The sequence below is a fragment of the Rutidosis leptorrhynchoides genome, chromosome 2, assembly GCF_046630445.1.
Source record: "Rutidosis leptorrhynchoides isolate AG116_Rl617_1_P2 chromosome 2, CSIRO_AGI_Rlap_v1, whole genome shotgun sequence".
Classification (NCBI taxonomy): Eukaryota; Viridiplantae; Streptophyta; class Magnoliopsida; order Asterales; family Asteraceae; genus Rutidosis; species Rutidosis leptorrhynchoides.
Window position 1 is genome coordinate 56,665,693 of NC_092334.1, and position 13,400 is coordinate 56,679,092.

At 34.1% G+C, this 13,400-nt stretch overlaps 1 protein-coding gene across 1 annotated transcript; it reads right to left on the reverse strand.

Moving 5' to 3' along the window:
- Nucleotides 1-2,323: 2,323 nt before the first annotated feature.
- On the reverse strand, nt 2,324-8,127 carry LOC139887892 (putative 1-phosphatidylinositol-3-phosphate 5-kinase FAB1D). The gene is made up of 10 exons (XM_071870939.1): nt 7,868-8,127; nt 7,397-7,535; nt 6,965-7,285; nt 6,515-6,850; nt 5,617-5,957; nt 4,034-4,562; nt 3,117-3,374; nt 2,732-3,012; nt 2,610-2,622; nt 2,324-2,506 (listed from the first exon to the last, which is right to left on the reverse strand). Exons 1-10 carry the CDS (start codon nt 8,125-8,127, stop codon nt 2,324-2,326), a joined length of 2,661 nt encoding a protein of 886 aa, XP_071727040.1.
- Nucleotides 8,128-13,400: the final 5,273 nt, after the last annotated feature.

Here is a 13,400-nt window from a genome sequence, read left to right on the forward strand (position 1 = left end):
GGAAGTACAGTTCCACTTCAGAACAAAAAGTCAAACCTAGATCTAACTTCATCTCAGAATAATAACCCTTACTCTCTTCATCTCATCCTCTTCTCTTCATCTCTTCTCTACCTACTCTGCGTCTCGCTGTTAATCAAAATAACTCGCTACCTTCTCTGCATCAATCTCTTGTTCTAGATCAAGATCTAGATCTAAATCTTCTGTATTTTTTGTTTTTGTTTTTTGTTTTACAACAAAAAATGAAATAACAAAAGGTATGCGAATGAGATAACGAAATCTTTAATAGATAGCATTTTTTTTTTTTTTTTTTTTGTTTTTACAACAATTGATATAACGAAGATTTGCAAGGGCTGATGTCAAATTTTGGATATTTTTATGCTAGTTTAATTTTAGTTAACGGCGATAACGATGATATGCAAATCGAGGTTATGTTTCTGAAATCTCTCCTTGATCTATTTTTTTTATTTGTATTTATTTACTATTTACAACTGTTTTTGTTTTTCTTTCTATAGATCTAGATCTAAATCTTTAGTATTTTTTGTTCTTTGTTTTTCAACAATTTTGATCTAAATCTTTCGTATTTTTTTTTTGTTTTACAACGAACGAGGTGACGAAGATATGCATATGAAGGCTGATGTTAATTTTTGGTAACGATGATATGCAAATCAAGGTTATGTTTGTGACAATATCTCCATGTCAACGGTTTTATAATATTTAAGAGTTCTGAATATCCATTTTAAAATTGTTATATATATTTTTATATGATTTTGTTTTATACATCCGTGGGTTTATGATTTATTCTTTTTTTTTTTTTTACTCTCAGGTGAAAGAAATCTAAGATCAGTTGGATCGAACTTTCAAGTCTATTCCATAATTCTAAGTCGGATTCAACCCGTTGGTATTTTTTTGAGGTATTTAAGAATTATGGAATTTGAAAGGTTGAGATTTAAATGATGTTACAGGGCTTGTAGAAACAATTAAAATTTTAAACTTGACGGTGAAAAATGTGAAATTGGATAAAAGGATTTTAACATATGATTTTGGTGAGTTAAACAGATTCATCTGGACGTAATAAAGCTGATTTGATATAGTTGTGATAAAAATTCACTAAGTAAGAAAATGGTGTTAGTGATAAATTCGTGAAATAGATTAATTTATAAAGTATGAGCTGAAGTTTGATTATTAGCACATTGTTAAGTTGTTAAAATGATAATTGTTTAGGTGCTAAGTGCCGAGAAGGAAGCGGGTGTGGATTCCCAACTGCAGAATCATTTGGTGAGTATATAGATTTTAAATGGATAACCGGGTCATATGAAATCGGATTGCAATTATATAATAGATTTGATATGATCAAGCCGTTAACTGCGTTTATTGTTATTTCTTATTATTATTTATATTATATTTATACTTATATACATGTTATTTTATGATATGGTCGACTATATACTTATTTGCTTACTTAACGAGTCGGATATATGTAATAGTAGTAAGCTGTTTATAGGATGGATTAGCCTGGTGTAGAGATATGTGCTTACATGATATTTAGGAATTTAGTTGAGTGGTAGCCACTATTACTATTAGTCATTTTTAATTTTCGTAGAAGACAATTATGTTGTCGGTAGAAAGTAAGCTATATCCAGCTAAAGTTTTGTGTCATTTTGATTATTATGGGTTAATCATGATGTTAATGTTAATAAAGCTTTAAGTATGTGAAAGTATGCGAAGTACATGCGACTGTGTGAGACATGTACGTAATTGTGAGCTTATAGACTTGTTATGTGATTAAATAAATGTAAATGTATGAAGTATATGCTGTAAGTTGATAATCATGGCTGATTATTAGGGCTGGATCATGATTATTATTGTCGGGTTATGATCATGATCAGCCAGATCATGATCATTATTGTTGTTTACTATTTCCGTGTTGTGATCAGCCGGATCATGATCGCTATTGCAGGTTATTATTGTTGGGTCATGATCAGCCGGATTGTGATTGCTATTGCAGTTTGCTATTGCCGGGTCATGATCTTCCGGATCGTGATCGCTATTGCAGTTTATTATTGTCGGGTCATGATCATCTTGGTCATGATCATTATTGCAGTTTATTATTACCGGGTCATGACCATTATTGTAGTTTACTATCTCCTGGTTTTGATCAGCCTGATCATGATCAGTTATAATTGTTGGGTCATGATCCATGTGATCGCTATTGCAGGTTATTATTGTCTGGTCATGATCATTATCGGGTCATGACCATTATTGTTGTTTATTTCCGTTGTGTGATCAGCCGATCATGATCGCTATTGCAGTTATTATTGTTGGGTCATGATCCATCCGGATTGTGATCGCTATTGCAGTTTATTATTGTCGGGTCATGATCATCCGGATCGTGATCGCTATTGCAGTTTATTATTATCGGGTCATGATCAACCGGATCATGATCATTGTTGCAGCTTATTACCGCAGCATGATCATGTTCAAATTTGCAATTAATTATTGCAATCAGCTTCATATTCAGATACGAATATGACATTAAACTAACATAAATGAGGAAATTGTGAGTGTTAAATTCCAAAACTTTCTTCTGCCATCAAGTGCAAAATGCTCACACAGTATATGCATCTATATGCATTTTACCAAGAAATTCAAACAAAATTGTCTAGGACAACCTTCAGGATAGTAATAGGTTTATAGCTTTATTTTGATTTTGATTTCGAATCGAGAATCTCACAAGTCACAACAGAGCTTGCAACGCTTACCAGGTCTTTGAAAGCACCAGTCATTTGGAACAGAGAGAAAGTTGGTGTCGACGAACTTTCTGAGTCGTTTTTTGTATTCTTTTGGAGGAATTACGGTTGGTGATTGGCCCCTAGGAGCAACTAGAGACTTGTACTGGTTCTCAGCTTTCTTGTCCCAAGTATATTGTCTTAGATAATCAATTATGCCACAAACAAACTTCTTTTGCTCTGTATCCACTCCCACCAACAAGGAATAATCCATCACATCAATTGACTGAAACACAAAAAATATTAAAAAAGTACATGCAAGTTCCTTGAAAAAATAATTATACTAAACATGGTGTATGTATTAGTAATGCGTGTAATTGCCTGTCATACCTTAAGAAAGGCAGTGTCTCTCCGTATGGCCCGTTCCAAGATGTCCTTTGCTTTTGTAGTTACATATAAAGGGTTAGCATCCATGTCATTAACAAAATTTTGATCCAAGCCAACATCTCCTTGACCATCTGCAGCAGGTGCATTATAACGATTGTACAAGTTTCCTTTCAGGTCGTATTGTTTAGCAACATTCCTTCCGTACATAACATTCTCCATAATCATCAGATTACGTGTTTCCCTCCTTTCTTTATTCATCACCTGCAACCATTTATTTTATATAGATCTTGCATAATATATAGGATAACTTCAAAAAAGATAAGGTGTGGTCATTTCAACCCGTTAACCTATCAAAAGTTACATAATGCCTATTCATGGCAATTGAGACTCACTCTCAAATTTGGGTCAATCAAGCTTTCGGATCAATGCTCAAAGATCAAATTTGGGTCAATTAGATCAAGTTTTCGGGTCAATACTCTAAGATCAATAAATAGAAATAGGTCTAATGGATTTTGTGAATGTGTCAAATAGGTCGAGCATAATAAGTTTCATACGCCAAAAATTTATGAAGACACATTTATTATGTATATTAATAATACTTTTTATGCATATATAATAAATAATAATAACTATATTAATGTAGTGTGTGAAAAAAAATGATGTAACCCGTATGACCCAATTGACTTGTGACCTTACCTAAATCAATTCAACTTTACCCATTTAGACTTGTTTAAAAAAATTAACCCGTTTGACCTATGACTCATTTCAACCCACAACTATTTTGACCTATTACCCAAATCGACCCAACCTGATCGGTTTGCCAGGCATAATGAAGCCTAACACTATCATCTTTAAGAAAATCCATCCATCCATTCAGTTATAAAAAGAATGAACAAAAAAAGAAAAGAAAAATAAGGAACCTGATAAATGCCTAGTATTTTAGCCAGGCATGAATTCTTTCTAGAATTATAGGATTCGTTCAGATATTTGAAATATCTAGAACCAAATTTAATGAACGAAATAAACTCGGTGGTCTGGATTTCTTTAACAATAAACCGGCCATCAAGAGTCTTGGCAAAAAACGCTTTACTTTTCCCCCCTTTCGCGTCCCAATTCTCGCAACGTCTTAAGGAAGCAATAAAGTCTGATTCCGATAAACCACAAAATTGGTCACGAAGATCCAAGAAGTCTTCATGAAATAGAAGACCTACTGAATTTGATGTGCTCAAAGAAATCACTCGATCGGGTTGAGAAGAAGACTCAAAGGAATGAGCATCACATTTCATAGATTCCAACGCACGTGCAATCAGAGTACACACGTTATGTTCATCAGCATTTTCTCCCGTCAGTGATTCTACCATTGAATTGACCTTCCAAGGTGGCAAAGCCACTGAATAATCAACATTAGCTACTGTAGAGGATCTAAGAATTGCAACCTTAGATCCTAATCTGCAAATTTCACAAAATCGTGTTATCAGTCAAATAGTATCTAGGTTTCAAAGACGAGTCAACTAGTTACTTTTAATTACAAATGGCAAGGTCAGCATGGTCAATAGGATAATGTAATAAAGTAATAAATCGGCTACAAGGGAAACTGGTAGTCAATTAAGTATCAAGGTATATGTTTCTACTAAATTACAATTGTGTGGTCCATACTTGAAACTCCAATTGCTTACAGTAAAACCTGCAACATTAGAAGAGTGTTGTTTCAACCCACACAATTTACCACCTCAAATTTAACAATGATAACTTTTTTTCATATCCTTACTTATGACAACAACCAACAATCCACACACCTTATTTGGCCTGTTTCGCATTTAGGTAAAGCGAGGATTATGAATCTTCGCGCTTTGGTCCGGATTTAAATGGAATATAACTAGTTGACATAGTAAAGTAACATTATTGTTGTAGCAAAATATTTACATCTACAGTAACATAAAGAAAAAATAACGATAATACATAACAATAACATAACAGTTGAGATAATGTTACAACCTTACTTATTGTTTCAATATCAATAACATAACAGTTGGGATAATGTTACAACCTTACTTATTGTTTCAATATTTTATTGAAGGTTACTAAACATAAATCTTATAAACAGTAAGGTTCCTATAGATAATAAAATAATAAAATACAATTCCATACAAACTCAAGGTATTTACAATATCAGTATAAATAAATGAATATTTACAAAAACCGGTATAATAAAAAAGGGTACCACGTGGCTTGAACTTGCACCGGTAGTCGAAAGAACTTTTGACAGTATGATTTTGCCAGCTAGTCCAGAAATATACAGTGTATATAATAAATATAACGACAACAGAACAGGATCAACACAAGTATATATGATATGGACTAGATAAGAGTAATACTCTGTACTACTTAATAATAATATAATTACAGATAACATAACATGAATACGAATTAAACCTTTCACAAGTAATTAAACAGCAGCTCAAAAACAGACATACTGTAATAAGTAGGGGTTTGAAGGGAATACCCAAAAAAGTAGACCAAGTAGTTGGAGGAATGGTCACAAACACCAGAACCAGATAATGGTACTTGCCATGATGACTGGTTTGAGAATCCCAGTTCTAGAAACTTCCCAAATGATAAACTGCGTGCAGTATCTGAAAGTGATACACGTTTGCTAAACTTTAAACTTCCGGTTACACATTGGTCACAACCAGTCCACATCCAAAGATTTCCTTCATCTTGACCGGGCAATAGCATTTCTGGATGAAGACTCTTTACTTGAATTGTGATTTCCTTATTGTGATGTCTATAGCAATAAAGATGAGTTTCGGGTCCTTCATTACAGCTTCCACACGCAACCACGTTCTGCGTATATATAAGATCACAACTCATAACTTTTAGTGCCAATTAATTACAAGTTCATCAAGCAAGCATGCATAGCATCATAATGACACATGTGTTTGAAAATGGCTGGTCAGAGATATATGTAGATAATACCTACTGTCCAAAACATCAATATCAAGCTAATAAAGTTCAAACCCACCCTCCTAATTGAATGAAAGGACAAATGCTCAAACACTTATATAACATGTTCTAGCTTTCTGACTTGTTTAATTATTATGAAAGAAAACAAGGCTAAAAATAAAAAAGATGATGTTTGTGACTTCGGTGGGTGGTAGGCACAACTCAGTCAGTCTGATCGGCTTAAACCATGCGACAAACCACCTATTAGCTAAGCTTGTGACCGAGCCTACTATTTTTTTCTACTACTTAAAAAGTAATTGAGCAGGAAGAAACTTCTAATGAGTAATAACATGAAATGTATTAAGAAGGTGAGCTAAAACAAAGATACAAACAATAGCATAGCATTATATTATATTACAAGATAAAAAACAAAGATCATATCAAAGTAATGAAATAACCTGATGGAGTAAGTTATCCTTCAAAAAAATTCCAAGTGGAACATCAGAACGGCTATAGAATTTGATGCGGGAAATACTTTGTTGACAAGTTTTCCGTTTAATCACGTTAAATCTTGAGCTTAACACTAATAAAGTTTGAGTATCCAAAATCTCTTTGAGAACAAGTGGGTCGTATGACTCAATTTCATTGGGGGCAGCTGTAGCAGAGGTGGTTGCAACTTGATGATTAATATAGAAAGGAATTTCACATCTTAAATGATATGCAAGCATGGTTGCATACTCGAGAGCACATTTAACTCTCTCAAGTTCATTACTGTCGGATCCTTTTAGCAAAATCTGTTTAACAGTTAACATTTAAAGGGTCATTAACATTTAAATGAACAAGTTTTGTAGTAGTAGTAGTAGTAGTAGTACCAAACAAAGTAAACAACAATTAAAACTGAAACCAACCGTAACGCCCATTCCCGGGTCAAGATACAATGGAGGCTTGTTTGGCTGACTTCTACCAGCAGCATCTTCTTGAAGATTATACGATTCACACTGCATCAACTCTTGGACACTCTTTGAAGACAACATTGGTGAGCCAGTAAAACGAGCAACCATTTCCAATTGATGTTGTGTTACTTCCTTAACTAAAATCGCCCGTTTTTCAAGGATATACTTCTGAAATTCATCGGAAACTTTTCCCTCAACCATGATAACACTTGGATTCAGCTTTTCTATCATCTCGAAAACTGTCGTCTCGATAACATACCCTCCTTTATTTTCCTCCTGGTTTAGCATATATGGTAACAGTAAGTATTCATTATTAGATTCGCACATATAGTAATAGTAAGTGTTTCTTTATTAAATTAAACTAAATTCTAGGTTAAATAAAGAAACAATAAAATGCACCTGAAAAAAAGACAACCCCCAACATTCGAGGGAACCCTTGATCAATAGCAGCTTGGGTTTTATGAGGGTTTTTGGCATGTCCTCGTGAGCTACATACTCATCAAACACCAACCCTTTGATAACCTTACTGCAACATACCCAAACAAACCAAATATATATGAACATGAATGTAAATTGATATGAATTAAACATTAAAGAACAACAGACCTAATTTTTTTGAAAAGCAGTCAATTTATTTCTCAAACAATGTACAAAGATGAGCTCCCTAAAATCAGGAGCAAAAGTTCACGACAGATGCCAAGCTAGCATCGTTTCATATATCACACACTATACATTTACATTTGATTTAAATAACAAGAAGGATTATGAAACTAATTATGCCAATAAATAAATAAATAAATAAATAAATAAATAAATAAATAAATAAATAAATAAATAAATGTGATTTGAGACTACAACCTTTCTTCTGGCTTGCCACAACTAGATTTAATCATGAATTCTTTCCCCAATTTCAATAGTGAAGCAGCTTTCCTCGATAGCTCTGTAACAAATTCCACCCAAGAAGAATCAACACAGTTTTCTACAAGAGACTTCAGCTTTCCTCTCATAACCTCATCATTTTTATTATAAATTTCTCGTAGAAGATCTACATTAGAGAACTCTTGGTCTTCATCAGGTGAAAGTACACCATGGACAAATTTATCATAACGACGACTCATATCTTTAGAAAATGAGAAGAAAAATGCGATTCACGCAGCGTCGGCTTTAATATATGGTCACTCGTTGCACATTTGAGTTTTCTTAAAAACCTATTTGAGAATTGTAGTAGGTCTTGAAATGGAATTTGGGGAAGATCACACTGTACGGAGTATTAAAGTAATTTTTACTTTTGATATCTCATCTTTTCTGAAAGTAACAATTCACCCCCTTAATCTTTTTATTCAGTGATCCTTTATTGTGAATTAAAACAAATACTACATCCGTCCCACCACAAGTGTCCATATTTCCATTTTGGGATGTCCCATTTCAAGTGTCCACTTTGTATTTTAACCAATGAGAAGAGTTTATTCTGGAGAGAGAAGATTTTTTATTGGTGGAGAATGAAGTTAGTGAAATTTTCTAAAACTGTGTGCAAAAAGTAAGTGGACACTTGTAATGGGACGGAGGGAGTATGTATTATTATTATTATTATTATTATTATTATTATTATTATTATTATTATTATTATTATTACTGGCTAAAATAACGATAATATTAAAATGGTCGTTTCATCGATAAATGAAAAAGACGAATAAAAATACAAGCGAAATAAAAGCACTACAAAGCTCGGAGGAAGCAGTAAATGACCCCCATCCTAAATCAAAGAGAAAACACTAATTAAGCTCAAACCTTAAACAACATGATCGCTAACCGATCCCAGAACACAGTAAAAAAACAAGAACCATTATACTATGCTAAATTTAACAACCAAAAAAAAAAAAAATAAAAATCACAAACTATCTTACAACCCCTTTTTCTTTTCGATTTTTTATGATCGGCTTAATAACCACACCGTCCACCTTCCTTTCCGAGTACTCATTCTATTGCAAAGTATTGCGGAGTATTATTTAACTATAGTCAATTTATTGTAAAGTATGTACGAAGAATATTATTTTGAATATATATATATATATATATATATATATATATATATATATATATATATATATATATATATATAGTGGTAGGATCAAGAGGGAAGTAACCAATCGGGGGGAATCGGGGGGAAGCAAAAACCCTTTTTTTTTTTTTCGTTTTTTGAAAAAACTTTGTTCACGAAGATTATAGATGAGATGAAAATATGAACATTTAGTAGAGACACTTTGTGATAATTGTTTTTATTTTGACGGGAAAACGCTCGAAGAAGTAATATATAACAATTATCGTGTTTTTCGAGCGTATGTTGAGGTTTTAGCTATTGGGGTTTAGATATTAGGGTTTATAGGGTTTAGATATTAGGGTTTAGAAATTTAGGGTTTAGGGTTTAGATTTAGGATTTAGATTTAGGATTTAGATTGAGTTTTTTAACACGAACGGTTTAGAGTTTAGAGTTTAGGGTTTGGTATTTTGGGTTTATGGAATAAACTCAAAACACCAAGCCCTAAACCCTAAATCGGGCTAAATTTTACTTCATAAAACATGAAAAAAAAAAACGTTCATATTTTTCACGAACAATATTATCTTGAATGTTATTTTTGTCGATCGTTTTCCTGCCTAAATAATAACATTCATCACGAAGTGTCTCTTCTAAATGTTCATATTTTCGTGTGATCTTGATGCTGGAAATAAAATTCCAAAAAAAAACGAAAATTTTTTTTACTTCCCCCCGATTGGTTACTTCCCCATTGATCCTGCCCCTATATATATATATATATATATATATATATATATATATATATATATATATATATATATATATATATATATATATAATACTTAGATGAAAATTTTAATATTGACAAAATTACATGGGGGGTCCCTATGGTATGTTCATAACAACCGGAGTCCAAAAGAATTTTTTTGACTTGGAGGGTCACTGTGGTATTCATTTATTTTACGGGGAGTCCAATTCACTGACGGTCATTAAAAATAACTGTTAAATGCACATGAGGGTAATTTCGTCATTTTGTCTTCCCTCTCTCATTTAATGAAGATCTTCTCCACAAAATGCCGTAAATTAAAAAAATACATGAAACCCAAGTTCTGATGTAAAATTAAGAACCCCCACTTTCAACCTCTAATTGTTAAGGTACAACTACATATTCTCACAATCACTTTCTTAATTTCACACACATATATACATCGATATCGATATCGATGTAATTGTAAAAGTTGTATCTTGGTTAAAACTTATGCAGTAAAGCCTTATACATATATCATGCAATAGAAGTTGTACCTTGATATGAACTTGAAGTTAAATGACTACAGAGATTAGCTGTGTTCAAGTTAAACAAAAGCTTTTTACATTACAACAGTTGATTCAGTATAAATCTTAGTTACTTGTTCAAAACTAAAAATTTAAAGACATAACTACAAAAATGGCCACTGTGGTTTGTCAAAAATTGTATGTTTAGTCACTATTTTTTTTTTTTTTTTTTTTTTTTTTTTTTTTTTTTGCATTTTTAGTCACTGTGGTGGTTAAAAATTACAAGGTTAGTCACTAAAATTCGCGGACGTGAATTAGGGCCGTTAAGACACATCATTTGCTTGTCACGTGAGGGGTATTTTCGTCCTTTAATTTTTCTTTTCTATTTTTCCTTTTACTTCACCTCTTCCTCTCCACCTAAAATCATTAAACCCTAACTTGATTTTCCTTTTCTTCAATCAATTTCCAAACATCAAACATGTATTTAAAATTTACAAACCCAATATATCTTCAATCAAACATATTAAGTCTGGAAAAAACACATCAAAGATATTATCACAAACTCACTTTTCCATTTCTTCAATCACTACCATTAAAAATTTAAAACCCTAAGATTAAAACTTAATCAAAATCACAAGTATTAAATAAACTCTTAAACAAAAATATACATGGTCAGCTTTTTTGCATAAACAAACCAAACAAATTGTTGAAACTGCAGATCTGCATAAAGAACATTGATCAAACCAAAATCGTTAAATGTGGATTAGATCTTGAATTTGAGTGCTTGATTTGGGAAAAATAGTAAGTCGAATGTTTTAACTCCAATAATTGTGCAAACCCCGATTTGGAATCTGGATTCCAAGGGCGTAAAACAATCGATTGAATTAACCTTATTCGATCGGAATCGAATAAGTTAATATCTTAGAGTGAGGATTGGCTCCGATGATGATCGGAGTGCTGATCAGAGTTAAGCTAACGACTGGAGTAATGCTATCGCAATTGATTTGAGCAGAGTAACATTAATGCATCCAGTGTTCCCCAGATGAAAGATCTTGTTTACGTATTTATAGATGTTTTAGAGGGAATGATGACGTGTCACATGTCCCTTTCATGGTTGTAACGAACTTTGTCAATCCCGAGGGGTGACGTGGCACCTGTTTTTTTCATGGGAATAACAGATCCTAACAAACTTCCCTAGATTCGCGGGCTGACGTGGCATGCAACTTGTTTCCATGCTTGTTCCGTTGTCAGGTACTCGTTCCGGGATGAAGTGTCTACTCCGGGACAATGTACTTTCTCCGGGACGTCGTGCTTTTCCCGGGAGATTATCCTTGTGTCGGGTTGGGATGCCGTGACGATACTGACGGCATTAACAGATTCTAACAAACTTCCCTAGATTCGCGGGCTGACGTGGCATGCAACTTGTTTCCATGCTTGTTCCGTTGTCAGGTACTCGTTCCGGGATGAAGTGTCTACTCCGGGACAATGTACTTTCTCCGGGACGTCGTGCTTTTCGCGGGAGAGTATCCTTGTGTCGGGTTGGGATTCCGTGACGATACTGACGGCATGTTGGTTCCGGCTAAGGCATCACGGTGCTCTCAGTCTAGCCGGGAAGGTTTTGCTCTCCACTTGTTTCAAGTGTTTTTTCACGGTTATAGTTATCATGACTGGCTGTATGATGTCGGTTATGTGTATGTCATCCAGGCTCTTGGTCTAGCCATTTGTATGGCATGGTAAAGTTGCTGAGATGATGTCGGATGGATGTTGGGAAAGGGTCCGTATTCCGGGACAGACGGTGCTTGGTAAGATCCTTGCCGGGATGCTTGATTGTTTTGAGACGGATCATTATGCGTATCATTAAGTCCCCCCAGTTTGGTGGTGGTAGCCGGAACGGTTACCATCGCCAAACTTAGGAAATTGTGCCAAGCGCTTGAGTGGACGTGCATTAAATGCGTATGTCTCCTGAAAAGACGTTTTTCTTTGCAACTGTGTCGTTTTTAGTGATTGCGTTCCGTTTATCGATATCTTGAAAATTTTCCAAGAGACAACTGTATGCCACTTTCATCATTGCTTCTTGTTTACTTTGTGGCTATAAATAGCTTCGTTTTTCACCTGAGTTTTTCACTTTGTACTTCCAACTATTCTACATTTGTGTCTTCAACAGTGCTTCTCTTTATAAATTCTCAGCCTTAGTAAATTGCCTTTCGATGTTATGAATAACCCCTTTGCTTGATTAATCATTGATGTTGTTGTTGTTGTTGATGCTCGAAAGATGGGGTTGCCGTTATTTGCCGAGGCACATTGCTCACGGTGTTGGTAAGTGTTTGTGTTTTTCCTTTTCCGTCTTCTCTTTTTGTGCGGCCTTGCTGTTTTGTTCTGTTTCAGGCTTCGATTTGGATCCGAAGATTTGTTTAGAATTTTTGAATTTTTTCGAACGTATTCCGCCTTCAGCTGCGGATATATTGGAAATTACCGAATGCCGATGGTCATTCGATGTATCTTATGTCATCCGATTGGTCGTCGGGTTGTTGGTTCTTCCGGACTCGAGGAATACGATTCGTTTGTGCTCGGATAACGATGTGCTATGCGCATCCCTTGCGAACGAAAGTTGTTTCTTGTGCTTCCGGTTGATTTCGAGACTCGAATTACGACCCGTGGGGCTGTCGGACATTCGTCTGTCTTGCGATCTTCCCAATACCAGCCGGGCCATGTTGGTGATTGCTCGTTGAGAGCTTTTGATTTCTTTCAACATACGTGCCCATTTTCACTTTTTTTTTGGGGTGAGCTTTGACATATCATATACGAGGGCTTCCTTTTGTTTGTATAAGATTTGATATTTTTGTGACAACCCGGAAATTTCATACCAAATTTAAACTTGATCTTTATATGTTACCGACACGATAAGCAAGGTCTGTAATGTTGAAATCTCAAAAACTTGGAACTATGTTCATGTAATCAATTACCCTTTAACTGTGCTCGACGATTCACGAACATTTATGTGTATATAGATATGTATATATAATATATAGTTATAGTAATTGAAAACGTTAACAAACTATTAGAAGTATAATACTTTACATGGATGAG

What these genes read in the sequence shown, in the direction of transcription:
- LOC139887892 (XM_071870939.1), bottom strand. Translation starts at nt 8,127, where the DNA reads ATGAGTCGTCGTTATGATAAATTTGTCCATGGTGTACTTTCACCTGAT. An exon ending in ACCCGGGAATGGGCGTTACG is followed by an intron (nt 6,851 to 6,964) that starts GTTGGTTTCAGT and finishes ACTGTTAAACAG; the next exon opens with ATTTTGCTAAAAGGATCCGA. An exon ending in AGGATAACTTACTCCATCAG is followed by an intron (nt 5,958 to 6,514) that starts GTTATTTCATTA and finishes ATATATACGCAG; the next exon opens with AACGTGGTTGCGTGTGGAAG.